The sequence below is a fragment of the Lithobates pipiens genome, unplaced genomic scaffold, assembly GCF_037356315.1.
Source record: "Lithobates pipiens isolate NorthernLeopardFrog02 unplaced genomic scaffold, aLitPip1_a1.2 Scaffold_7, whole genome shotgun sequence".
Lineage (NCBI taxonomy): Eukaryota > Metazoa > Chordata > Amphibia > Anura > Ranidae > Lithobates > Lithobates pipiens.
Window position 1 is genome coordinate 2,391,536 of NW_027507892.1, and position 26,363 is coordinate 2,417,898.

The 26,363-nt window shown below is 46.6% G+C and overlaps 2 protein-coding genes across 3 annotated transcripts in view; one reads left to right on the plus strand and one right to left on the minus strand.

Annotated features, from left to right (window-relative positions):
* The window catches only part of LOC143959300 (putative E3 SUMO-protein ligase RNF212), a 75,832-nt gene extending 53,040 nt beyond the window's left edge, over positions 1–22,792 (minus strand). The window contains exons 1-3 of one of the 2 annotated variants that reach the window (XM_077467982.1): positions 22,622–22,792; positions 11,780–11,907; positions 7,029–7,090 (exon numbers count right to left, since the gene is read on the minus strand). In XM_077467982.1, coding sequence (XP_077324108.1) covers positions 7,029–7,090; positions 11,780–11,891 — 174 coding nt within the window. In that variant the 5' untranslated portion in view covers positions 11,892–11,907; positions 22,622–22,792. The remainder of the gene's footprint in view (positions 1–7,028; positions 7,091–11,779; positions 11,908–22,621) is intronic. The other variant, XM_077467983.1, reaches the window with a different exon arrangement.
* Positions 22,793–23,155: 363 nt separating this feature from the next.
* LOC143959301 (lysM and putative peptidoglycan-binding domain-containing protein 4-like) overlaps positions 23,156–26,363 on the plus strand; it is a 29,851-nt gene continuing 26,643 nt past the window's right edge. The window contains exon 1 of the mRNA XM_077467984.1: positions 23,156–23,309. The gene's annotated coding sequence lies outside the window, so the exon portion shown is untranslated. The remainder of the gene's footprint in view (positions 23,310–26,363) is intronic.

Here is a 26,363-nt window from a genome sequence, read left to right on the forward strand (position 1 = left end):
GGTTAAAGCTAGATCACTAGCTATATAGGTGAGGTGAATATAGTGGTGTATACTGCAGTCAGGGCACAGACAACAACCACTACACAGCAGCAAGATAGGAAATCAGCCAAAAACGATTGGTGTGTACTGTGTTGAAGGTACACAGAACACCCACTGCTTCAGATGCAAAGTAACACACTACAGGAGGCCGCCTTAAAGGCGGCCTTATATAGTGTGGGGCGTGCACTACACAGTCTGAGCTATGATTGGCCACAGGCAGGATGCCTGTGGCCAATCATGGCTCTCCTCGCTGCCGGCGCTGCGATTGGCCAAGCATGCGGGGTCACAGTGCATGCTTGGCCAATCATCGGACAGCAATGCACTGCGCCAACGCAGTGCATTGTGGTCCGCGCGCGCGTCACTCGAATTTTGACGCGAACGGCCAAAACGTTCGGAATTCGCCGAACGCACGAACAGCCAATGTTCGAGTCGAACGTACGTTCGACTCGAACACGAAGCTCATCCCTATAGGAGACCATCTGCACCCTGGGATTTACTGTTAGCCATAGAAGCCACTGCTTCAGTGAGTTCCACAAGTGTAATGGATGCGTTTAATGTCTTACGACCACTCACAGACAGAGCTGGAAGAGGGCACCGGTCTAAAAAGTCCGCCAATTCCATCTCCATGGGAGAGACCTTAGATGTGTACATATCTTCAAAATAGTCTCCAAAAACCGATGCCAACCGATCCAAACCATGTACAATTGCCCCTGTAGGAGTCTGGCATTTTGCCCGTTGTGCCTGAGCTATCATCGCCAGCAGATGTCCTGTATTTTCACCCTCCTTGAAGTACCGCTGTTGCAGAAAAAAATAGTTTTTTTATCTGCAGCAGCGGAAACAGCTTGTTGATATATAGCCTGGGCAGCCAACCAGCTTCGTTCAGATTCTGGTGAGGGCTGAGCAATGTAGTGCTCCTCAGCTTTCCGAGCTTCAGCAGACACCAGAGTCTCCCATTCCCTAGTATTAGACTTAATACCTGATATTTGTTTTATGAGAAGGCCTCAGAGATGCACCTTTAGGGCATCCCAAATAACACCCGGAGCTGCAGTATCCCTATTGCATCTAATAAAGGTGGCAAGAGCCCTAGGCTAGGGATCATTGGCAGGGAACAGTTGGAGCCAGAAGGGTTTGACTTTCCACAATCTCTCCCCAGGGACACCCGGGACGGAAATCGTTGCCCGCAGGGGAGAATGGTCAGAGATGCTTCAAGGGGCATATTCGATCAGAGTAACTTTAGACATGGCCAAAGGGTTGCATAAACAAAAGTAAATACGTGACAATGCTCTATGTGAGGCAGAATAACAGGAATAACACCTCCTATGTGGATATCTGTCCCCCACGCATCTCCCAAGCCAAGCTCACCAATCACCTTTGCAAATGAGGACCTCTGTGGGGTCTGCCAGGTGGTGAGAACTTGTCTAGGAAATTATTAAAGTCCCCCAAAACCCAAATGGGTATATTAGTATACGGAGCCATAAATTGTGCTAAGCAGGTGAGGCTATCTGCGGAGAAGGGCGGAGGGACATAAAGATTGCCTATAATACTCAGCATGCCAGCTAACTTACATACTAGAAAAATGTATCTGCCTTGATCATCCACCCAAGAATATATTAGATCAAAAGAGACATCATTAGAGATTAAGATACTAAACCCTCTGGAAAATGTGGTGTGAGTGAAAATGCACTTGATAAGCAGAGCTTTTCAGTGTAGAGTAGGTAGTGGGTGCGTTTCGTGCAGGCACACCACCGCATGATACGATTTAAGTGTAGGAAAAAGTGCCTGACGTTTTTACCACATCACCCAAGCCACGAAAAATTCCACGAGATAAGATTACAGTCAACCACCATAGGGATATCTTAACAAAACAGTAGACATAGCAGCCCCATAGTGAGTGGCATAAAATAAAATAAAAATACTGCTCTGAGCCAGTCATAGGCCCCATTACGGTACAGGAAGGAGGGCCAGGCAATCGGTAAGCATTCCAAAGAAAGGGGGAAGAAGTTTGGGATTCTGCAAGTCGCAGAATTAGGGAAGCACATAGTCAGAGTAGCTGATTGGAAGGCAGTCACTTCAACGATGCAGTAGGCACACATGTCAGAAAACTTTGCAAGGGTCCAAAGTAGACCAACATAATTCCCAGCAGGGGGCAGGGAGCCAAATAACACAAAATTGACATAGTCCACAAAAACAGATGGGGTCATGTCTCCATGTATGTCTACATGGGAACAGGCAGTTGGGGGGGGGGGAGCCCTATGTCACTTTATCCTGTAGATCCGAAGGGTCTTGCCAGTTGCATGTGGTAGGGAGAAGTACTAAATACACCAACTGTAGGTATACTTATCGCCTTAAAGGGGTACAAGTAATAGAGCAACCTCAATTTTGCAGGCTAGAGCATTGTATAAGAAACATAGTAACGGCGTAATCTTTTCTTGACATACGTAAATGTAGCCCTACTGCGTTACAGGTCAGCAGAGAGATCTGGATAAAAAGAAATCCGGACATTATCCATTTTCATCGCCTCACCCTTGATTCTGGCCTGGTATAGGATAACATCACGATCCTTGAAATTCAGGAGCTTAAACAGAAAAGGCCAAGGAGGTTCCCCGGAGCGCGGAGGTCTCCCAGGAACACGATGTGCCCTCTCAACTGCAAACATGGGAGAAAACACTTCCCGGCCAAAAGTATCCACAAGCCTGCGATCCCTTAAAGAGGGATTCCACCAAAAAAAAAAAAATATATTAAAAGCCAGCAGCTATAAATACTACAGCTGCTGACTTTTAATAAATGGACACTCACCTGTCCCGGGTTCCAGCGATGCCGGCAGCCGAGGCCGATCGATCGCTCGGCTCTCGGCTGCTGCCGCCACCATTCTAGTTGAGGGAATCAGGAAGTGAAGTGAATCGGCTTCACTTCCCGGTTCCCTACTGCGCATGCGCGAGTAGCGCAGCGCAATAGGAATTCTCCGCGCTGTCACTGGGACCCGTGTGTGTCCCAGCAGACAGCGCGGCAGGACAGGAAATGGCGTAGACTCCCACGGGAGTCTATGCCCAGAAGTGGGTGTAAATACCTGTCTTTGACAGGTATCTCCACCCCCCTCCCCCCTGAAAGGTGCCAATTGTGACACCGGAGGGGGGGAGGGATCCGATCAGCGGAGGTTCCACTTTAGGGTGGAACCCCGCTTTAACATCTGCATATCTTGCCTGATCAATGCAACTTCTATTTTCACTCCTTTAAACTCAGCAGTGCGATTAGATAAACTAGTGTTTCAGGAGGTGATTGCAGCAAAGATCTCTCTAAATGTAGGCTCAGGGTCCTGGGCACTGTGATCACTATCAGAGGCCAGGATAGCAGGGGTACTCACTGTGTCCCAGAGGAGCTCAGCAGGGTCACCCAGCCATGCAGGATCATGTTCCAGCTCCGTGGGAGGGTCTTGGGAAACCCCTGTGGGAGTGATCATCTGCTGAGCTGGAGTATCTTTACCCAGTGTCTTTAAAAAATAGGTTTTGAGCTTCTTCTTTAGCCGAGCAGCGCAGCCGGACGCCATCTTGGGCCGCATGGTCGGGGCCCTGTAAGAAGGTCTTTTCCCCGCTTAGCCATGGCTCCGAGAGGTAGGAGAGACACCGGAGGACAGCTGAAGAGGTGGGGAGTGCAAATCCGGTGTGCAGTGGTGGATACGCAGTAACTACAGGAGGATTTCAGGGTAATATGCAGGAGTTCTGGCGGAGATAGCCCTCAGCACGTCCTACTCCATGCACTGCAAGTCACGTCTCCCTCGCAATTCTATTTTTGGTACCCACAAGAAGAGTATGGCCAAAAAAAGCTTTGGCCATACTTAGCTTTTTTTGTAAGCTCCAAAAGAGAAGTAATTAAAGCGGAGGTCCACCCTAAAGTGGACCTTCCGCTCATCGGAACCCTCCCCCCCTCCGGCGCCACAATTGGCACCTTTCAGGGGGGAGGGGGGTGCAGGTACCTGTACAGTACAGGTATCTGCACCCACTTCCGGGATAGCTCTCTGCGGAAAGGGGCGTAGATTAGTGATGTCCAGTTCATGAACGAATCGTTCTTTTGAATCGATTCTTTTCAGTGAACTGATTCGTTTGAAACATTTCACTCTGCACTCAGTAGATAGCAGAGCAGCAGAGCTGGCAGTGGTAATATGATCCTAGAGTGAGAGAGCTCCGCCCCTCCCTGCAACCAATCAGCTGACTCAAAGCACAGTGACACTCAGGAACTGGATACAAACTTAAAACAAGAGCCAGGAGTACACAGTACACCGAGTTAAAGAATCGTACAAGTTACCGAGTTAAAGAATCGTACAAGTTACCGAGTTAGGCCCCTTTCACACATGCGGACGATATGTCCGTATTTCATCCATCCGTTTGCGGATGAAATACGGGTATACATTCATCCCTATGGGATAGCGGGTGTCTGCGGATGAACATCCGCAGACACCCAATTTCGTCCGCCTCCGCTACTGTCCGATTCTGCAGACGGAGGAAAATCCTATTTTTCTATCCGTCTGCAGAGCGGATCGGATGAACATGGACACACGGTCCGTACTCATCCGATCCCCATAGAGGAGAGCGGAGAGCTGACAGGGCGGTCCCCGCACAGTGTGCAGAGACCGCCCTGTCCGCAGCCAGCTCAGCGGGGACAACGGAGCGATCCCTGCTGAGTGAGCGGATCATCACGGGGCGGATCATTACTGATCCGTCCCATGTGAAAGAGGCCTTAAAGAATCAGATCAGTTTTTAGAACACAGTACACTGAAAGAACCATAAGTCACCACCAGTAAAACAATACACTAAACCAATGAGGTAGCAGCAGTGATCAGGTGGTACGGACAGCCTAAGGCCCTTTCACACTTGTGCGACTTGTCCTGCGACTTGAGACTTCAAAGTCCCATGACAAGTCACACCCCATGATTTCCAACGAGTTCAGTTCATATCTGTGTGACTTCAAAGTAGTTTTTGTACTACTTTTGTCCGACTTTGATGCGACTTGTGGCAGAGACCTCAAGATTACACAGACATTGCTTCAAGTCGTGGCAAAAATCATGGCAAAAGCACTTGACTTTCAAGTCGCACAAGTGTGAAAATAGCCTTAATGATTGAATTTTACTACCAGGGGTACTTCGCCCATGGTAGTGGTAGTAAAATCTGATCATCATTCCTGCGCATGCGCTGTAAAGACTATGGGAAAATCTGATGGCTAGCAATGTATTGGCCCATCAGAATGCAGTTCACATGCACAAAAACCCACTTTTCATTTAGGCTCCATTTCCACTTGTGCAACTTGTCCTGCGACTTTGTACTCTATGATTTCCAATGAGTATTATTCGTATCTGTGCGACTTCAAAGTAGCCCCTGCACTACTTTGGTCCCACTTTGATGCAACTTGAGATCCATAGACCTCCGGAATACACAGGCATTGGTTTAAAGTTGCATCAAAATTGCGGCAGAATTGTGCAACTTTCAGGCTGCGTTAGCCTGAAAAGCCTGAAAGTTGCACGATTCTGCCACGACTTGAAGCCATGCCTGTGTATTCTGGAGGTTTATGGACCTCAAGTCACATTACAATGGGACCAAAGTAGTGCAGGGACTACTTTGAAGTCGCTGTGACTTGAAGTCGCACAGATATGAATGGTACTCATTGGAAATCGGGTACTTCTTGTCATGCAACTTTGCAGTCCCAAGTCGCAGGACAAGTTGCACAAGTGGAAACAGAGCCTAAATGAAAAGCAGGGTTTGTGTGCATGTGAACTGCATTCTGGGGCAACTTCACAGTTAACATTGCTATCCATCAAATTTGCGGAAACCTAGGCTCAGGGCCAGTTCACACTGCTGCATAGTGCAAAATCGCATGCGATTTGCACTGCAGTGCAAATCACAGGCGATGTCAGTGCAATGCGATTTCAGCCATACAGATAGTATGGCTGAAATTATATCGCATTCGGACTAAACTCGCAACAGGACCCTTTTTTTGGTCCGCACCAGAATCAGATTGCATGGCACCCATGCGATCCGATTCATGTCCAAACTTACACTTTGCAGTGCGACATGCGAGCTGAAATGGGGGTGTCATTAACATTGTATGACACTCCCCAGCAGTTCGCATATGTCGTTGTGAACTGTCGTGCGAGTCGGGTGCGATGCAGGAATCCGTAGTGGAATCGCAGGGTTCCCGCATCGCACAAGTGTGAACCCAGCCTAACACAGCTGTTTGTGTGTCACCAAAATTCATGACACTGCGCTAAACTGACAATAGAACAATTGTCAATTGACAACAATTGTGCTCTGCGCCGATGAACAAAATCAAAGTAAACGTCCCCAGGACCTGCCAACCTTCTGTGTGAATCAGTCTTCTGATTCTAATCATTTAAGAAGGTTGAATCAGAGCTTCGGTTCACTTGCTTGTTAGTAGACTCACCAAGTGAACCGAAGAACCGAAGAATCGATTCATTGAATCGGTTCATTTCAGTGAGTAGTTCGAAATGAACCGATTCACTTTAAAGATCCGGACTTCCCATCACTTGCGTACATTACACCCCTTTCCGAAAGTCGCCCGCTGCCTGCTGGGAAACACACAGATCCCAGAAGCAGCGGGTCCATTCTAATTGCGCAGCGCGACTCGCGCATGCGCAGTAGGGAACCGGGAAATGAAGCCGAAAGGCTCCACTTCCTGATTCCCATACCCAAGATGGCGGCGGCAGCACCCGAGAGACGATCGAGAGATCGGCTTCGGGTGCCGACATCGCGGGCGCGCTGGACAGGTAAGTGTCACTATTTTAAAAGTCAGCAGCTGCAGTATTTGTAGCTGCTGGCTTTTAAAAAAAAAAAAAACGCGGACTCCCGCTTTAAAAAAACAAAAAAAACATAGCATACATGCTGAGTGCCTCCAGATGCAGAGGGGGGAAATGTAATAGATGTGATGTATTAATACCATCATACCATATATACCGAAAACAACAATTCCACATGATGATATACCTCATTAGATAGAAATATCGTTTGGCAATGTGATCTGCACACACCACATTCTTCTTTTTTACCTACATGTTAATAAAAAAAATTATTATTACACGTATATTCATAAAGAAATCTTTAAACACAGATATAAACCCAGTGTTTGTGTGGCTAAGCAATAAAAGGCACTGGGGGGACATTGACAAGTTCATTGGTGTTTGAGTTATTTATTTAGCACATTCATGAATTAGAGAAATCAACAGAATGGATTGATTTCTATTTAGCCAATGGTAGCTTAGAATCCTATGCTTTAAGCCCCTGTACACACGGTCGGACATTCTGACAACCAAATCCGTTGGATTTTGTCCGACGGATTTTGTCCGAAACTGTTGCATACACACGGTCGGAAAAAGTTGTCGGAAAATCCGATTGTACATAACGTGATGATGTTATTTCATTACTACGGGACTACGTTCAGGCTAGTAGCCAATAGCTTTGGTGTAGGAATTTGATCTGAGCATGCGTGGCACTTTGTCCGTCGGAGTAGGCTACACATGATCGGTGTATGTCGGAAAATTTTACCGGCATGTTGGAAAAGTTGGTCCGTCGGATATTCCGACGGAAACAGTCCGATGGAGACCACACACAGTCGGAATATCCAACAAAACGGTCCGATAGGACACATTCCGTTGGAATCTCCGACCGTGTGTACAAGGGCTAACAGTTTATTTTACTTTAGCACCCCCTTGGTGTACATGGTGTAAATAGGTTAAATGTAAGTAGCTTACTTGACCACTGGGCACTTAAACACTTCCTAACCAGACCAATTTTCAGTTTTTGGTGCTCTCACACTTTGAATGACAATTACTCAGTCATGCAACACTGTACCCAAATTACATTTTTGTCCTTTTTTTCACACAAATAGAGCTTTCTTTTGGTGGTATTTAACCACTTCAATACGGGGCACTTTCACCCCCTTCCTTCCCAGCCCAATTTTCAGCTTTTAGCGCTCTAGCGCTTTCAGTGACAATTGCGCGGTCATGCTACACTGTACCCAAATGAAATTGTTATCATTTTGTTCGCACAAATAGAGCTTTATTTTGGTGTTATTTATTCACGACTCCGTTTTTTTTTTTTGCGATATAAGCGCAAAAAAAGCGGAAATTTGGAAAAAAAACAATATTTTCTTTTTTCTATTTGAAAAGAAATCCAATAAAATCAAATTTTGTCATAAATTTAAGCCAAAATGTATTCTGCTACATGTTTTTGGTAAAAAAAATTCCGTTAAGTGTATAATAATTGGTTTGTGTGATCACGGACATATGTACGCAAATGATCATGTACATATGTGTGCAGGTGATCACGTACATATGTGTGCAGATAATCATTGGGACATGTGATTTTAGTGGGACATATGTGGGGGACATGTTTTTATTATTAGGGACATGTGTTTTTATTATTTGGGGACATGTATGTTTTGGGGACATATGTGGGGACTGTGTTTGTACTGTGTGGCGTGTTGTGTGTTTACACTACACTGATGATCAGTGAGTAAAAAGCTGTAAAAAGCAGCCCATACTCACTGATCATCAGCCGGCTGCAGCGTTCTGCTCTCCTCTCCTCAGCGGTGACTTCCGTGTGAGGAGAGGAGAGCCGATTGCCTAGCAACCGGCTGTTTGTTTACATCACATGACGGCCGTGATTGGACACGGCCGTCATGTGATCAGGAGGGCCAATCACAGAGCCCTCCTGCCGATCTGAGATGTGCCGTGTCCGGGTGACACGAGCACATCGGGATTGCGCCGCTGCGCGGGCACGCGCGCGCGCGATCCCGCTACTCCCGAAGGACGTTCCTGAACGTCCTATCAGGAGTAGACGGCTCCCACCCGGCCGTATATATGCATTGGCCGGGTGGGAAGTGGTTAATCACCGCTGGAGTTTTCATTTTTTGCGCTATTAATCAATAAAAAAATGAAAATTCGGTAAAAAAATAAAAAAAAATCTTTGTTTCTTTTAAAATTTATTGCAGAGTATTGGCGAGTATTGGCAGAGTGTTGCAGAGTATTGGCAGATTATTGCACAGTATGGGCAGAGTATTGCAGACTATTGGCACTGAGCAGCGCTGTGGGCACTTCACATCCAGCCCACAGTGCTGCCGCCATCTCTTCCCCTCTCCCCTCTCACTGTACCGATCGGTACAGAGAGGGGAGGGAGGAACCGGCGTCATGACGTGATGCCGGTTTGTTTACAAGTGATCACTCCATCATTTAGCGGCTCCGGAGTGGACAGGCGATCTCCTGGGACCTGTCACGTGTCCCAGGAGATCGCCTAGAGGGAGGGGCCACCTAAGGCGAAAGGAGGAGTCGCCTTGTCGGTCCCTGGGTGGAAGGATGAAGTGGGACAGGAAATTCCCCTCCTAATGAAGCCCCCACTCCCCCCCAAAAAAATACATGCCAAATGTGGCATGTAAGTGGACGAGGAGTGCTTAAAGAGGAAGTTCCATTTTTGGGTTTTAAGCAAATTTAGTTTGTCTCACAAGAAGCTAAAGTGAGCATGTCTGTAGGGTTCAAGCTCAGGTCAGGCCTCTGTTGCCTCCCCCTGGTTCTGGAAGTTTCCAGAAAGTTTAAGAAGCTAATGGGCGGAGGTACAGAAGCAGGGATCTGTATATTGATATTTGACCAATCCCCAAGCAGTAGGCCTGACATGGTGGTAAGATGTGCCCATAAATATTGAAGAGCCTGGCCAGTCCAGGGTGGTTGCTGGTTTGAGTTCTGAGTTGAGGATTGTGAGGCCTGGAAGGGACCCCGGGGCTGGTGGCTCTGCCTCTGGGCAGTAGCTGAGGAAGGGTGGCCTGAACAGCAGTCTTTGCTAAGCAGCAGGATTTCAAGGAACAGTGTGAGTACCTCTACCTACCAGAGCCAACAAAGGGAGAAAACAGCTGGATGCAATATTTATCTAGCCTCAAAAAAGGGACAGTGTCACAACTTACCTTTATCCCCCTGCTCTGGGATTTACTCATAAAAGCCAAGTGCGCTGGCATTTTCCACTAAGGGGACATAGAGCTCCTACATACAGTTGAGACTTGGCTATTTTTCACTAAGGGGACGTAGAGCTCCTACATACAGTTGAGACTTTTCTATTCTCTACTTAGGGGACATAGAGCTCCTACATACAGTTGAGACTTTTCTATTCTCTACTAAGGGGACATAGAGCTCCTACATACAGTTAAGACTTTGTTATTATCTACTAAGGGGACATACAGCTCCTGCATATAGTTATCTACTAAGGGGGACATAGAGCTTGTGACGGGAGTTTGAGTGGGGGGCTTGTGTAACCCAGCTTACCTTGGGGAGCTCTGGAAACTCCATGTCCAGCTTCCCCAGCCCCTTCTATGTGTAAGTTACCCTGTGTCTATTAGGGACACAGGGTGGCCGAGAACTCTAGGCGAGTCTGTCCTAACCAGATTCACTGTACAACCACACGGGACTCAGCCACTGTGTGGTTTGAGTTGAAAGGAAGGGGTTCATTCACTTGGGACATTAATGTTTGTGAGCAATATCCTTCAAGAAATGTATGAAGATGGACAGTTTCACCTTTCAGACCAGTAGCGGTGCGTCCATAAGGGCGCATGGGCACCGCCCCCTCGCTCCAGCCACCCCCTCTATGACCAATGGATAGATTCATGCATTGTATGAATCTATCCATAACCGCCGCTGCCAACCCCCAATTCAGGCACCGGACGCCTGAATTACAGCAGCGGGGGGTGTTTTTGAAGCACCTGATTAGAGCCATTGGCTCTAATAGGCTTCAAAATAGGTGAACTGCGAGCACCATGCTTGGAGCTCACAGTCCACCAAGGTGTGTTAGAAAAGCGAATGAATATTCACTTTCCTAACACTGAACCGCCTCTCCGCCAATCAGGTTCTCGGGTCTGTGACTCATCACCTGATTGGCTAAAATGACAGGTTTCAGTTTTCAGATTACTACATTGTTTTGAGGTGGGGTGGGGGTTGTTATGTGTTTGCTAAGTGGCTGTATCCCATTGTTCTATTGTTTGTGTCTGTCTTGGGGGCAACCTATTATGGGATGTATTTGTGTTCCTAGCATGTAGACCGGGGGCAGGGAAGAGGGAGTGGGGAATTCCTCCAACAGCCCTTCCTGTTGATAAGACAGTCTACTCAGGAGAGTTTGAATACACCTGTGCGTGTCTCTTATTACTGAATGTAGTTTACCCCACCCTGTGTCATTACGCAAAGAGGGGCGATTGTCCCTGAGTGTATATCTGTTGGTACATGTTTTCTTTCACCCTACATTGAGTTACGGCTAGTGACTGGGTAGGCTAAGGGGTATTGGATCATGCTGGTACCAAAGGAAGCGTATACGGCGGACATAGTCCTGTTGAGGACAGGGGGTCCATGACAGAGCTCCTGTAAGAAGATATTTGCTACTGATCCATCAGGGACCGACATTCCGGAGGGAGTACAATCTAGGATCAATTTTTCTGCAAGTGTACATAGAGAAGTTGTCCTCCAAGTTGTTGCTGAACTCAGTTTGGGCATCCCTTAACCCCATCCAAGTTTATATTCCCCCAATGAATTATAAAAACAAGCCCAAGCACTGGTTTTCTGCCTATGAATGCACGTTGTAAAATACGTGTTGCCTGGCTGTGCAGGATTAGTGGGACCCAAAACCTAGTGGCCCTCTAGGGGGTAGTGCTACATTACAGTATGTTCATATGTATATTATGTTATGTTTACCATTCCCATTTATATTACCTTTCTGTAGGCAGGCGTCGCACAGTACATGGCCACAGTTTGTAATAGCAATCCTGGATGTTTGTCTTCTGGGCTGCAGAAAGCACACATTACACCTCATCAGATCCCCCATTTGTCTTGCATATACACTGAAAGTGAAAAATAAACAATTAGCCATCAGGATAAAACATTGGTAAAAAACAGTCACCGATATCCTAAAGGATGCAGCAGCATAAACATGTGATGTGGTCCTGCAGTCTTCCAATTGTGAAGAAATTCTTCAGGTCTAATGCCCTGTACACACGGTCGGAAATTCCGACGGAAAAGGTCCGATCAGATTATGTTGTCGAAAAATCCGATAGTGTGTGGGCTCTATCGGACTTTTTCTGTCGGATTTTCCGACGCACAAAGTTTGAGAGCAGGATCTAAAATTTTCCGACAACAAAATCCAATCGCATAAATTCCGATCGTGTGTAGACAATTCCAACGGACAAAGTGCCACACATGCTCAGAATAAACTAGGAGACAAAAGCTATTGGCTACTGGCCCGTTTATAGTCCCGACGTACGTGTTTGACGTCACCTCGTTAAGAATGGTCGGATTTTCCCGACAACTTTGTGCGACTGTGTGTAGGCAACACAAGTTTCAGACAAAATCCGTCTGAAAAAAATCAGACGGATTTTGTGGTCGGAATGTCAGACCGTGTGTACAGGGCATTAGACTTATTATCACCTAGGGCAGTGTTTCTCAACTCCAGTCCACAAGGCGCCCCAACAGGTCATGTTTTCAGGATTTCCCTCAAATGAACCAGCTGTGGTAATTACTAAGGCAGTGAAACTGAGCAAATTACCTGTGCAAAATAATGGAGAGCCTGAAAACATGACCTGTTGGGGCACCTTGAGGACTGGAGTTGAGAAACACTGATCAAAGGAACCATCCTATGTCCAAGTAATAACGGGTACACGTTGCCCCCCCCCCCCCCCCATATGGTTAGCTGTTGACACAGAAGACATGCATGAACAACTACTCTGTGGCACACCCCATACTCCACCAGGCTGTAACTTATATAAACAAACAAATAAAACAAGTGGAGGAGCAACAACTAAAACCATTAAAAAAAACAAATAAAAATCTGCAATAAAACTGTAAAACGATCAATCGTAGATCTGTGGTCAATCCATTTTGTTTTATATACACAGTCTATATAACTCTAAGCCCCTGTACACACGGTCGGAGATTTCAACAACCAAATTCGTCGGATTTTCTCAGTTGGATTTTGGCCGAAACTGTTGCATACACACGGTCGGACTAAGTTGTCGAAAAATCCGATCTTTCAGAACGTGATGACGTAGATGGGACTACATTCAGACTAGTAGCCAATAGCTTTGATGTAGGAATTTGATCTAAGCATGCGTGGCACTTGGTCCGATCAAAATTCGCTACACATGATCAGAGTATGTCCGACCGGCCCAGTTGGTCGGGAAACATTTCCAACATGTTGGAAAATTGGGTCCGACGGAATCAGTCTGATGCATACCACACACAGTCGGATTATCCGACCACGCGGTCCGATAGGACACATTCCGACGGATTCTCCGACCGTGTGTACAAGGGCTAAGTCTATGTACGGATGGTGAGAAGGGGTTAAATGTCCAGCGCAAGCAGGGCTGCCATTATATTAGAACAGAAACCATGTTCCAGGGAGCTGCAAAAAAAACAAGGAGAGAGGCGCCTCTGGGTGCAGACGTTTTTAACAAGCTTTAATATACATAAATTAGTCAAAGTCACATTTCAGAAGAAAGTGATAGGCATAAAAGAAAAGACATGGTTATGTCACGGTGGCGATCCTGAGTCCTGGGCCTTGTAGTTCCTCTGTCAAAACAGTCTGGTCAGAGAGGTGTCCGCCGTTAAGATGGTTATGCTGGCTCCGGAAGACAAACTCGAGGTGAGGCGCAGGGAACAGCAGGCTGCAGGGGATGACGTCACCAGTAGTGGACTTGTTTCTTGAGTAGGTGCGCTGCGGTGTACTGGCAAGCCGCACTCCTTTATCAACATACATCAGATCCGTTCCCCAGGATGATGTCAGAGTGTGACGAAACGCGCGTTGGGAGGAGTGGCGTGCTGACGTCATCGCGCTTTGTACCCTAGTAGACGGGTGTTCGTTTGCCGGCCAGCTTTCTTTTAATTTTTGCAAGTTTACTATGTGTAAGTGCAATCTTTTATTTTTAATAAGTGTTTTAATGCGATTTACACTGGTCCTCCGGACTCTGGTCCTCCATCGAGACCACTGAATAATTGAGTCCCCTTGGCTGTTTGCTGTGTGTTCCTGCTTCATTACATCAAGCATATAAGAGCCGTCATCGCTACTTCTTTGGAACAAGGCCCTGGCGGGGTTAATAGCCGCAAGCTCTTTTTAGCTTGCCTCTGGTAAACACGCAATCTATGTGGTGGAGGAGCACGAGTTTGTGGTGTTGTCACAAGTTATATCAAGATTTCACATGTTTAAGATCATCTTTTGTGGTGTTGGGAGCAAGTTCAACATATATGCACAGCATTTTCATTTTTCGTGTGTTTTATCAATCTATGGTAAATATATTTATTATTATTTTTTAGCGCAGCTCCATTTCTATCTTTACTTGTCTATATGTGTATCCCATAGTGAGCTGCTGCTGTTTTTGTTTTTTTATTTGTATTGCTCACTTAGTGCGGTAATTATTTCTATTTTTTCTATTTTATTACCAATTGTGCATCGTTTAAACACCTCGGCCTACCTGAGTATTGCTGCTGACCATGTCCATCCCTTTAGGACTACAGTGTCCCCATATTCTGATGGCCCCTTCCAGCAGGATAATGCCCCATGTCACAAAGCTCCGATCATCTCACCACTGGACAATGAGGTCACTGTACTCCAGAGGCCTCCACACTCACCAGATCTCAATCCAATAGAGGACCTTTGGGATGTAGCATGATGCTATCATGTCACTATGGACCAAAATCTCTGAGGAATGTTTCCAACACCTTGTTGGATCTATGCGACGCAGCATGGAGGCAGTTCTGAAGGCAAAAGGGGGTCCAACATGGTACTAGCAAGGTGTACCTAATAAAATGGTCGATAAGTGTGTATATGTTGTCAATCACAGCCAGGGAGGGAGGAGTGGGACCGAGCCACGCTCTGCATGTCCCATAGACCCACACAGGCGGCTTGGGAGGGAGCATATATAGCGCAGGTACTCCCAACGAGTATGCGCTATATGTTAAATTTAGTTTTTTGCCCAAAACTGTAATGAGTTTTGGGGCTAATTGTGCTAAATTGTACTTTGGCATCAGTTTGGCTGGGCTGTATAGAAGTTCTGCCTGGTCATAGGTGGGGTTGTACACCAGTGGGAGGCTATAGAACACAGTCTGGTTGGACACATTGGGTACCATTCTCTGTCTCGGAACCAATCAGTGGGAGTATGTCTCACTGCATAATTCAGGAAGGGGTACTTAACCACTTGAGGACCGCCGTATTGCCAATGTACGTCAGCACAATGGCACAGGCAGGCACAATCACGTACATCTACGTGATTGCCTTCCAGCGGGTGGGGGGTCCGATCGGACCCCCTCCCGCTGGTTACGGCGGTCCGATTCGGTCCAGGAGCGCTCCGTGATGAGGGGATGGCCGTTGGTTTTCGGCCACCCCCTCTGGATCGCTCCTGGCCAATGAGAAGCTTCCTCCCCTGTGTATTGTTTACACAGGAAGGAGGAAGTGATGTCATTCTCCTCGGGGCGGTCTTTTTGACCGGACTACAAGGAGAAGAGTAAAAGTAAGTGTGCACCAACACTACACTGACATGTAGGTACACACAGGCACACAAACCCCCCCCCGATCCCCCCCCCGATCCCCCCCCGCCCCCCCTCCCCCCCCAGTCACAGTGTCACTGATTGCATTGATCATTTCTTTACTGATCAATGCATTCAGTGTCAGTTGTGACAGTAAAAACTGTCAGGACAGTTAGTGTTAGGTCCAGGGTAGCCCCCTATCACCCCCCAATAAAGATTTAACCCCCTGATTGCCCCTAGAGTTAACCCTTTCACCCCCTTTTGCCAGTGTCACTAAGCGATCATTTTTCTGATCGCTGCATGTGTCGCTAGGTAGCTAGTTATTTTTTTAGGTTCACCGCCAGGTTTTTATAGCGCTAGGTACCCCGATATACTACCCAATAATGGTTTTAACCCCCTGATTTCCGCTAGTTAACCCTTTCACCCCCTTTTGCCAGTGTCACTAAGCGATAATTTTTCTGAACGCTGCATCAGTGTCGCTAGTGTCGCTAGGTAGCTAGTTATTTTTTTAGGTTCACCGCCAGGTTTTTATAGCGCTAGGTACCCCGATATACTACCCAATAATGGTTTTAACCCCCTGATTGCTGCTAGTTAACCCTTTCACCCCCTTTCACCAGCGATCACAGTATAAGTGTCACTGGTGACGCTGGTTAGCCAGTTAGTTATTTAGGTTCCCCGTCAGGTTTTTATATAGCGCCAGGGACCCCCATATACTACCTAATAAAAATTTGAACCCCCTGATTGCTCCTAGTTAACCCTTTCACCACTGATCACCGTATAAGTGTTACGGGTGACTCTGGTTAGTTTGTTTTTTATAGCATCAGGGCACCCACCATTTATTACCCAATAAAGGTTTAACCCCCTGATCACCCGGCGGGTGATATCAATTAGGTTTTAGGGTCAGGGTCTGCGTCGCCCCAGGCAGCGCTAGGTTAGTGCCAGTACCGCTAACACCCACACGCAAAGCATACACCTCCCGTAGTGGTATAGAATCTGAACAGATCAATATCTGATCTGATCAGATCTATACTAGCGTCCCCAGCAGTTTAGGGTTCCAAAAAAACGCATTGTTAGCGGGATCAGCCCAAATACCTGCTGGCACCTGCGTTTTGCCCCTCTGCCCAGCCCACCCAAGTGCAGTATCGATCGATCACTGTCACTTACAAAACACTAAACACATAACTGCAGCGATCGCAGAGTCAGGCCTGATCCCTGCCATCGCTAACAGGTTTTTTGGTAGCATTTTATATTCAAATCCGGAAGGCAGTGCTTGGTTTTCGGGGTCCCGTACGTGGCTAGGCTCCCAAAAAGTCCCCCACATGTGGTATCCCCGTACTCGGGAGAAGCAGCAGAATTTATTTTGGGGTGTAATTTGACTTCTGCCCATAGCATGTGTGAGCAATATATCATTTAGTGACAACTTTGTGCAAAAAAAAAAAAGTTTGTAATATTCCCGCAACTTTTGGCAAAATATAAAATATTCCATGGACTCAACATGCCGCTCAGTAAATAGCTTGGGGTGTCTACTTTCCAAAATGGGGTCATTTGGGGGGGTTTTGTGCTATTTTGGCATTTTATGGACTTCGAAACTGTGATAGGTAGTGAGGAGTTAAATCAAAAATTTGCACCCTTAGAAATCCTGAAGGTGGTGATTGGTTTTCGGGGTGCCGTGCGCGACTAGACTCCCAAAAAGTCCCACACATGTGGTATCCCCGTACTCAGGAGAAGCAGCAGAATGTATTTTGGGGTGTCATTTCACATATGCCCATAGCATGTGTGAGCAATATATCATTTAGTGACAACTTGGTGCAAAAAAAAAAAAGTTTGTAATATTCCCGCAACTTGTGGCAAAATATAAAATATTCCATGGACTCAACATGCCTCTCAGTAAATAGCTTGGGGTGTCTACTTTCCAAAATGGGGTCATTTTGGGGGGTTTTGTGCTATTTTGGCATTTTATGGCCTTCGAAACTGTGATAGGTAGTGAGGAGTTAAATCAAAAATTTGCACCCTTAGAAATCTTGAAGGTGGTGATTGGTTTTCGGGGTGCCGTGCGCGACTAGACTCCCAAAAAGTCCCACACATGTGGTATCCCCATACTCGGGAGAAGTAGCGGAATATATTTTGGGGTGCAATTCCACATATAACCATGGCATGTGTGAGCAATATATCATTTAGTGACAACTTTTTGTAAAAAAAAATTTTTTTTTTTTTTTTGTCATTATTCAATCCCTTAGGACAAAAAAAATAAATATTCAATGGGCTCAACATACCCATCAGCAATTTCCTTGGGGTGTCTACTTTCCAAAATGGGGTCATTTGGGGGGGGATTTGTACTGCCCTGCCATTTTAGCACCTCAAGAAATGAGATCGGCAGTCATAAATTAAAAGCTGTGTAAATTCCAGAAAATGTACTCTAGTTTGTAGACGCTATAACTTTTGCGCAAACCAAAAAATATATGCTTATTGACATTTTTTTTACTAAAGACATGTGGCTGAATACATTTTGCCCTCAATGTATGACTAAAATTTAGTTTATTCGATTTTTCTTATAACAAAAAGAAGAAAATATCTTTTTTTTTCAAAATTTTCGCTCTTTTTCCATTTATATCGCAAAAAAAAAAAAATCGCAGAGGCAATCAAATACCATCAAAAGAAAGCTCTATTTGTGGGAAGAAAAGGACGCAAATTTCGTTTGGGTGCAATATTGCATGACCGCGCAATTACCAGTTAAAGCAGCGCAGTGCGAAATTGCAAAAAGACCTCTGGTCCTTAAGGTATTTATTGGTCCGGAACTGAAGTGGTTAAGGTGCCGAAGTCACATGGTTCGGGGTTCCAGTCCAGAAGTTGTTGCTGACTCCGTAGTCCTGGTCCTCCTGACCAGCCCCCAGGGGCCCTCATGGCCTGGGGTGCGGAGCCATCCGTTTCCGAGCCTCAGACCTGGCTAGTTTAAGGCGCAGTAACTCGAAGGAGGATTCTAATGCCCCGTACACACGAGAGGAATTAAGTCTGACAGACCTCCAAAGGAGTTCCGCCGGAGTTCCGCTGGAGTTCCGACGGAGTTCTGGCGGACTTTTCGACCGAACGGACTTGACCACACACCATCACACCAAACTCCGACGGAGTCGAACGTGATGACGTACGACTGGATTCGACGTAGGAAGTTCATAGACAGTAGCCAATAGCTGCCCTAGCGTTGGTTTTAGTCCGTCGGAGTAGCACACACACGAGCGGATTTTTCAAAGGGGACCGGGTCCGGCGGAGTTCCGTCGGGAAAATTTAAAGCATGCTTCATTTCTAAAGTCCGTCAGACTTTAGCTTCGCTAAAGTCCGTTGCAGCCCACACACGATCGGATAGTCCGCCGGACTCAGTCCGTCGGAGTTTGGATGTCGAAAAGTCCGCTCGTGTGTACGGGGCATTAGGGGTTTTGGAGAGGCCCAGCAACTCTACATGCGACCAGGGGAAGGACTCTTCGGTAAGAGAGCCACGCACAAGACTGGGTGCTTGGTAAGAGCCTGGAAGCTGAGCTGCCATAGACATTGATTGAATCCACAATTCTTACGGTATCGCTGGACCGGCTGAAAGATTCTGGTACAGTAAGAAAAGTTCCTACTTCTACCCTTCCAGTTGTAACTAAGTTTCCAAGTTTCCAACCAAGTCTGTGTGAGAGACTTTGAAAAGCTAGAATTACCTGTTGGCTGCTAAATCCAAAACTTAAGGATTTATCCATCAGTTAAAGAGTCCAGTTGTAAGCGGCTGTTCCCTGGATTGTGTACATAGAGAGAGACTTTTATTGAAGTCAACAGTTCCAAGCACCTGGGCTAAACTCTACCCCGATACCCTATATTCCCAACTTAGAGACTGAGTTTGTTCAACTGTTTTATACAAAATAAAAATCGTAACAAGGAATTCAAGTGTCGGTTTCTGGAGGAGGTAATCGGTAAGCCCAGAAAAATTCAGCCGCTCCTTCGGGGGGTAAGTGCTACATGTGGGGGCTTGTCCGGGATTTGAACCCAGGACCTCTCGCAACGGAGAAAGACATACAAGTGAGTTTGTTACATGTGACTTTAATGCAGTGTTTCTCAATTCCAGTCCTCATGGCCCACTAACAGGTCATGTTTTCAGGATTTCCCTCAGATGAAACAGCTGGGGTAATTACTAAGGCAGTGAAACTGATCAAATCACCTGTGCAAAATAATGGAAAGCCTGAAAACATGACCTGTTAGTGGGCCATGAAGACTGGAATTGAGAAACACTGCTTTAATGGAACAGAGGGTGACGTTTTTGAACTACGCCATCTTTACTAAGGCAAAGACTTTCACTGTGGTGCGCAAGGTGGAAGGAGCTCTACAGAAACCGAAATTGCGCAACCGGAGGAACCAGTGGGAGGAGTCTACGCCTGTTTCGTCTTCCAGCACGAGGCACCGCGTGAGTGTGTCGCAGGAAGAGAGTGGATTTGGTCACGCTTGCTGAACTGCAATTATGTTTCGTGTCCCTGGTGTGCCGTCTGTTCCAGGACCTAGGATGCCGTCTGTTAGAGGTCCTACCAGTATATGGATGCCCGGCATCGTATTGACGGACATGAGAATCCACCTGCTGCCGCAGGGGCGGTTCTTACTTTATACTGCCAGGGATGTTGAGGCCCTCTGTATACTTTGTGGAGGATGTGACGGCCTGATTGCTAGTGCTCGGCCATTTGCTTGCTGTCGGAGGTGCGGGGACTATGCTTTTAAAGTGGAGCAGCCTACTGAATCATCTCGGGCCTACCATATGGACTGGGCAACGGGCGTGGCAACCGAGGAGACTATCGTCTATGCTCTGGCTGTGGGGCCTAGTGTTTCGGCTTCATCCACCATTGCTGGGAACCCCTAGAAAAGGACAATGAGTACGAGCTGGAGGAGGTAATCTGTAAGCCCAGAAAAATTCAGCAGCTTCTTCGGGGGTAAGTGCTACACATACATGAGCTGCTTGTTCTGGGAGCACTCAACGGGAGGGGGGGGGGGAATAGGCCAGAAGCACAGGTGGGGGACCCAAGAAGAGGATCAGGGTTGCTCTGTGCAAGACCCTTACACAGAGCAGGTATGTATAACGTTTATTTAAAAAAAAAAAAACACCTTTAATAACCAGTGTAAAGTTGCAGCAACTTTGAAACAGTTCCTGCATTACTATGATGCAAAGTTCTTGAGTGCCGGAGATTGTAAAGTTGCACTCAGAATCATGCGACTTTGGAGTCACACTAGTGTGAATAGAGCTTTAGGGAGTATCATATGGACCCCCCCCCCCCCCCCCCGCGGGGGGGGGGGGGGGGGATTTCAAATCCCCTGACTGGTAAAGCGGCTATCCAATGTGTCAGAAACAAATGATTTCCGGACTCCAGGTACAGCGGGATCAGGGCGGGGGATGGGGACAGGGTCCAGTGTAAGGCTACTTTCAGATTGGGGCGTTGTGGGCGCCGACTGTGAAGCGGCGCTACATTTAGCGCCGCTTTACCGTTGTTGTAGCGGCGCTAAATATGATTTCCGCCCATAGCTCTTCAAGGAACATTTTTTTTTTGTATTATTTTTATATGACAATTTTTTTTATTTTTTATTGCATTTTAGTGTAAATATGAGATCTGGTCCTGTCATGCTTTTTTCTATTGCAAGAGATGTTTACATTCCTTGCAATAGTAATAAAAGTGACACCAGTTTTTACACTTCTCTAAAAAAAAAAAAAAAATAAAAAAAAAAAATAAAAAGGTAAAATAAAAAAAAATTTTAAATGCTCCCCATTCCGACGAGCTTGCGTGCAGAAGCGAACGCATACGTGAGTAGAGCCCGCATACAAAAACGGTGTTCAAACCACACATGTGAGGTATCCCCGCGATCGGTAGAGAGAGAGCAATAATTCTAGCCCTAGACCTCCTCTGTAACTGAAAACATGCAACCTGTAGAATTTTTTTAAACGTCACCTATGGAGATTTTTAAGGGTAAAAGTTTGTCGCCATTCCACGAGCGGGCGCAATTTTGAAGCGTGACATGTTGGGTATCAATTTACTCGGCGTAACATTATCTTTCACAATTTAAAAACAAAAAAATGGGCTAACTTTACTGTTGTCTTATTTTTTAATTTAAAATGTGTATTTTTTCCCAAAAAAAAAAAAGTGCACTTGTGAGACCGCTGCGCAAATACGGTGTGACAGAAAGTATTGCAACAACCGCCATTTTATTCTCTAGGGTGTTAGAAAACGAAAATGTATAATGTTTTGGGGTTCTAAGTAATTTTCTAGCAAAAAAAAAAGTTTTTAACTTGTAAACAACACATCTAAAAAAAGAGTCTCGGTCCTTAAGTGGTTAAAAGCTCTTTCAATGCGCCGCAGAGCGGGAGTTTTTGACTCCTCTTTTGGGGATAAAAGCGCCCTGCTATCGGCTGAACAGCAGCTTAATGAGCGGTAAAGCACTGCTAAAAAGAGCGGCACTTTAGCACTAGCATGGCCCCCAGTGTGAAAAGGGGTCTAAAGGTGAACGTACACTTTAAGTGCTTAAAGTTTAACCAAAGGCAAAACTTTTTATTTGTATTTTTGGATGGAGCGGAGAGGGATTAGGACCCGTCAGCTTTCATTGTTGCCCGTGTTCCCGTTAGGGAAATTCGCTCCCTCTCTGTTTGTCCTGTTTACCGTTATCTCTGAAAGTAAAAGAAAATCACAAATTTTGGGGTGTCACCGGAAGAGGAGTACAGGCGAAATCTTACAAAGGAGACGCTACTTTAACCAGGCATTGCTCTCATTTTTGGAGGGATTTCCTCTCACTTCCTGTTTTGGCTATGGTACAGGAAGTGAATGGAAATCTTCCCTATGGGGCACAGATTGTAAAAAATAAAAAAAAATAATAATAAATAAAAAGCTGACAGGGGTTATACCCGTCCCTTACTCTTTCCAAAAAAGAGAGGAAACAGTTTTGCCTTCAGTTATACTTTAACACAAAGGTTTAACTTCTTTAGCATCTACACAGACTGTTACTATATACACTGTATAACTCTTACAGTCTAAACCCCTGTGTTACCTGGGAAACAACCGTAGTGAGAGCGAGGCCAGGAACGCGGAAGTGCCGGGAGGTCGCTCAGGCGCTTCCGCTAGACAGCAGTAGAGGGCGGGTGTTTCATCAGATATGGCGACCTGTCAGACTTGGTAACGGAAGTGACGTTCTGTTGCCGCCCTCTTGCTACACCCGCACTCCTCCACAGTAACGCTACACCGAGAAGGGGGCAAGCGGACATCTTGTTACACCCACCTGAGTTTTGCATTGTACCGTTATTTTTAACAGGAAACAGAGCTTATAAGGGGAAATACAGTATTTAGAAATCTATCGGACTTTCTACATGTTGAATTATAAAAGCGGTGCTGTTCTGTCACATTAGCAAATCTGTGAGATCAGCGGGTTTGCCGCTGCTTTTAAAAGTCAACATCTAAACAGTCCATCGGATTTCTATATACTGTATTTCACCTTATACGAGGCGTTTCCTGTTAAAAATAACAGTGAAATGCAAAAATCCGGTGGGTGTAACAAGATGTCCTCTTGCCCCCTTCTCGGTGTATCGTTACTGTGGAGGAGTGTTGGGAGTAGCAAGATGGCAGCGACAGAACGTCACTTCCGTTACCAATTCTGACGGAAGAGAGGCAGAGAGTCAGTGTGTGAAGGCGAGTGTGTCACCACCAGGAGGGAAGAGCTCGGCTATGGAAGGATGATAGAGGTAAGTACACCCTTCACCTGTAATGTGGGGGTTGGAAAGACCAGGAGATGGATGTACATGGAGATCCCCCATAACTACCATCATCAGTGTGGTCTGACCACACCAGAGCCAGCACTGGGCTGACCACACCAGAGCCAGCACTGGGCTGACCACACGGCACTGGGCTGACCACACCAGAGCTGGTGTTCTGCCATATATCATCCCTCCATCGGATAGTGTCCGCCCCGTACTGCGCAGGCGCAGTACGGAGCGGAAGGAGATTTGGAAAATCTCTGAAGATGAACAGCGCCTGCGCCGTGAGTGGAGGTGCTAGCCCCGCCATCCAAGTGGACATAGGGCTGCAAATATTAGAGGTGCGTTTCTGAAGTAGGGAAGCCACGAGACGAGTTTCACACCTCCCATGGGACATAAAAATAGACGACCTTCCTAACTTAGCCCTGTAGGTGGGGTGAAACGCATTGGGATAGCGTGGACATGTGCTTTTCTGAAGTAAGGAAGCGACAAGACGTGTTTCACACCACCCATGGGACACAAACATTGGGGACCTCCTATGACTAAGCCTTGTAGGTGGGGTGAAACGCGTTGGGTAGTGTGGACATGTGCTTTTCTGAAGTAGTGAAGCCACAAAACGTGTTTCACACCACCCATGGGACATAAACTTGGAGGACCTCCATAACTAAGCCCTGTAGGCGGGATGAAACGTGTTGAGGTGGCATGGACATGTGCATTCAGGTGCGTTTCTGAAGTAGGGAATCCACATGATACGTTTCACACCACCCATGGGACATGGATGGACCTCCCGTAACTAAGCCCTGTAGGTGGGGTGAAACACGTTGGGGTAGTGTGGACTTGTGCGTTTCTGAAGTAGGGCAGCCACGAGACGAGTTTCACACCTCCCATGGGACATAGAAATGGTGGACCTCCATAACTAAGCCCTGTAGGTGGGTTGAAACACGTTGGGGTGGCCTGGACATGTACATTCAAGTGTGTTTCTGAAGTAGGCAAGCCACAAGACGCGTTTTACACCACCCGTGGGACATAGACATGGATTACCTCCCATGACTAAGCCCTGTAGGTGGGGTGAAATGCATTGGGATGGAGTGGACATGTGCATTCAGGTGCGTTTCTGAAGTAGGGAAGCCACATGATGCGTTTTACACCACCCATGCAACATAGACATGGAGGACCTCCCATGACTAAGCCCTGTAGGTGGGGTGAAACGCATTGGGGTAGCGTGGACATGTGTGTTTTCTGAAGTAAGGAAGCCACGAGACGTGTTTCACACCACCCTTGGGACACAGACATGGAGGACCTACTAAGCCCTGTAGGTGGGTGAAACGCATTGGAGTGGCATGTGTGTTTCTAATGTAGGGAAGCCTCGAGATGTGTTTTGCCCCATTCATGGGACGTAGTCGTGGAGGACCTCCATGACTAAGCCCTGTAGGCAGGATGAAATACATTGGGGTGGCGTGAACATTTGCATTTCTGAAGTAGGGAAGCCACGAGACGCGTTTCACACCACCCATGGGACATGGAGGACCTCAATGACTAAGCCATGTAGGTGGGGTGAAACGCATTGGGTTGGCGTGAACATGTGCATTTCTGAAGAAGGGAAGCCACCAGACGCATTTCACACCACCTATAGGACATAGACATGGAGGACCTCCATAACTAAGCCCTGTAGGCGGGTTGAAACGCGTTTGAGTGGCGTGGCCATGCATTCAGGTGCGTTTCTGAAGTAGGAAAGCCCCGAGACGCATTTTGCCCCACCCATGGGACCTAGTCAGGGAGCACATTCAGCCCCTTGGATGGTACGAAACGCATCGGGGAGTGGCGTCGCCTGCAATGAGCAGGGCTGAGGCTGCTTTTATCCTTGTAACTGTCGGGCTTTGTTTAGTGTGAGTCACTCTGGAATTTTTATTAGTAGAGACCCTAGAGAATAAAATGGCGATCGTTGCAATTTTTGTCACACGGTATTTGTGTAGCAGTTTTTCGAACGCAATTTGGGGGGAAAAACACGAATTAAAAAAACAAAACACAATATTTACCCAAATTTTTTTTGTATAATATAAAAGATGATGTTGCGCCGAGTAAAAGGATACCCAACACATCACGCTATAAAATTGCGCACACTCGAGGAATGACGCCAAACTTATAAGTTTAAGTATATGATACTTAAAAATGTTCCATATGTGACGTTTTCAGAATGTTTACTGGTTGCCAGTTAAGAGTTAGAGGAGGTCTGGCACTAGGATTGCTGCTCCCGCTTTAACATTCGCGGTGATGCCTCGTGTGTGTGGTGCGAATGCCGTTTACATATGCGGGTGCGACCTATGTACGCATTCACTTCTGCGTGTGAGCACGAGGGTACCGGGCTCTTGTACCCCCCCCTTCCTGCCCAGGCCAATTCTCAGCTTTCACCCCTCTACACTTTTAATGACAATTGCGCGGTCATGCTACACTTTACCCATGTGACATTTTGTATCCTTTTTTTCATACAATTTAGAGCTTTCTTTTGGTGGTATTTAATCACCACTGAGGGGGGTTTATTTTTTGCTTAACAAACAAAAAGACCAAAAATGTAGAAAAAAAGGAAAAAACATTTTCATAGTTTGTTTCTAAAATTTTGCAAACAGGTAATTTTTTTCCTTCATTGATGTTCGCTGATGAGGTGGCACTCAAGGGCTTTGATAGGCAGCCCTGATGGCACTGGTAGGTGGCACTGCTAGGCAGCACTGATTGGCAGCACTGATGGGAACTGATAGGCTGCACTGGTGGGCACTGCTTAGCAGTACTGAAGGACATTGATAGGCAGCACTGATAGGTGACACTGTTAGGCAGCACTGATATGTGGCACTGGTGGGCACTGCTTAGACATACTGAAGAGCAGTGATAGGTGGCACTGAAGGGCATTGATAGGCAGCCCTGAAGGGCACTGGTAGGTGGCACTGCTAGGCAGCACTGATGGGAGCTGATAGGTGGCACTGGTGGGCACTACTTAGCAGTACTGAAGGGCACTGATAGGTGGCACTGAAGGGCATTGTTAGGCAGCAC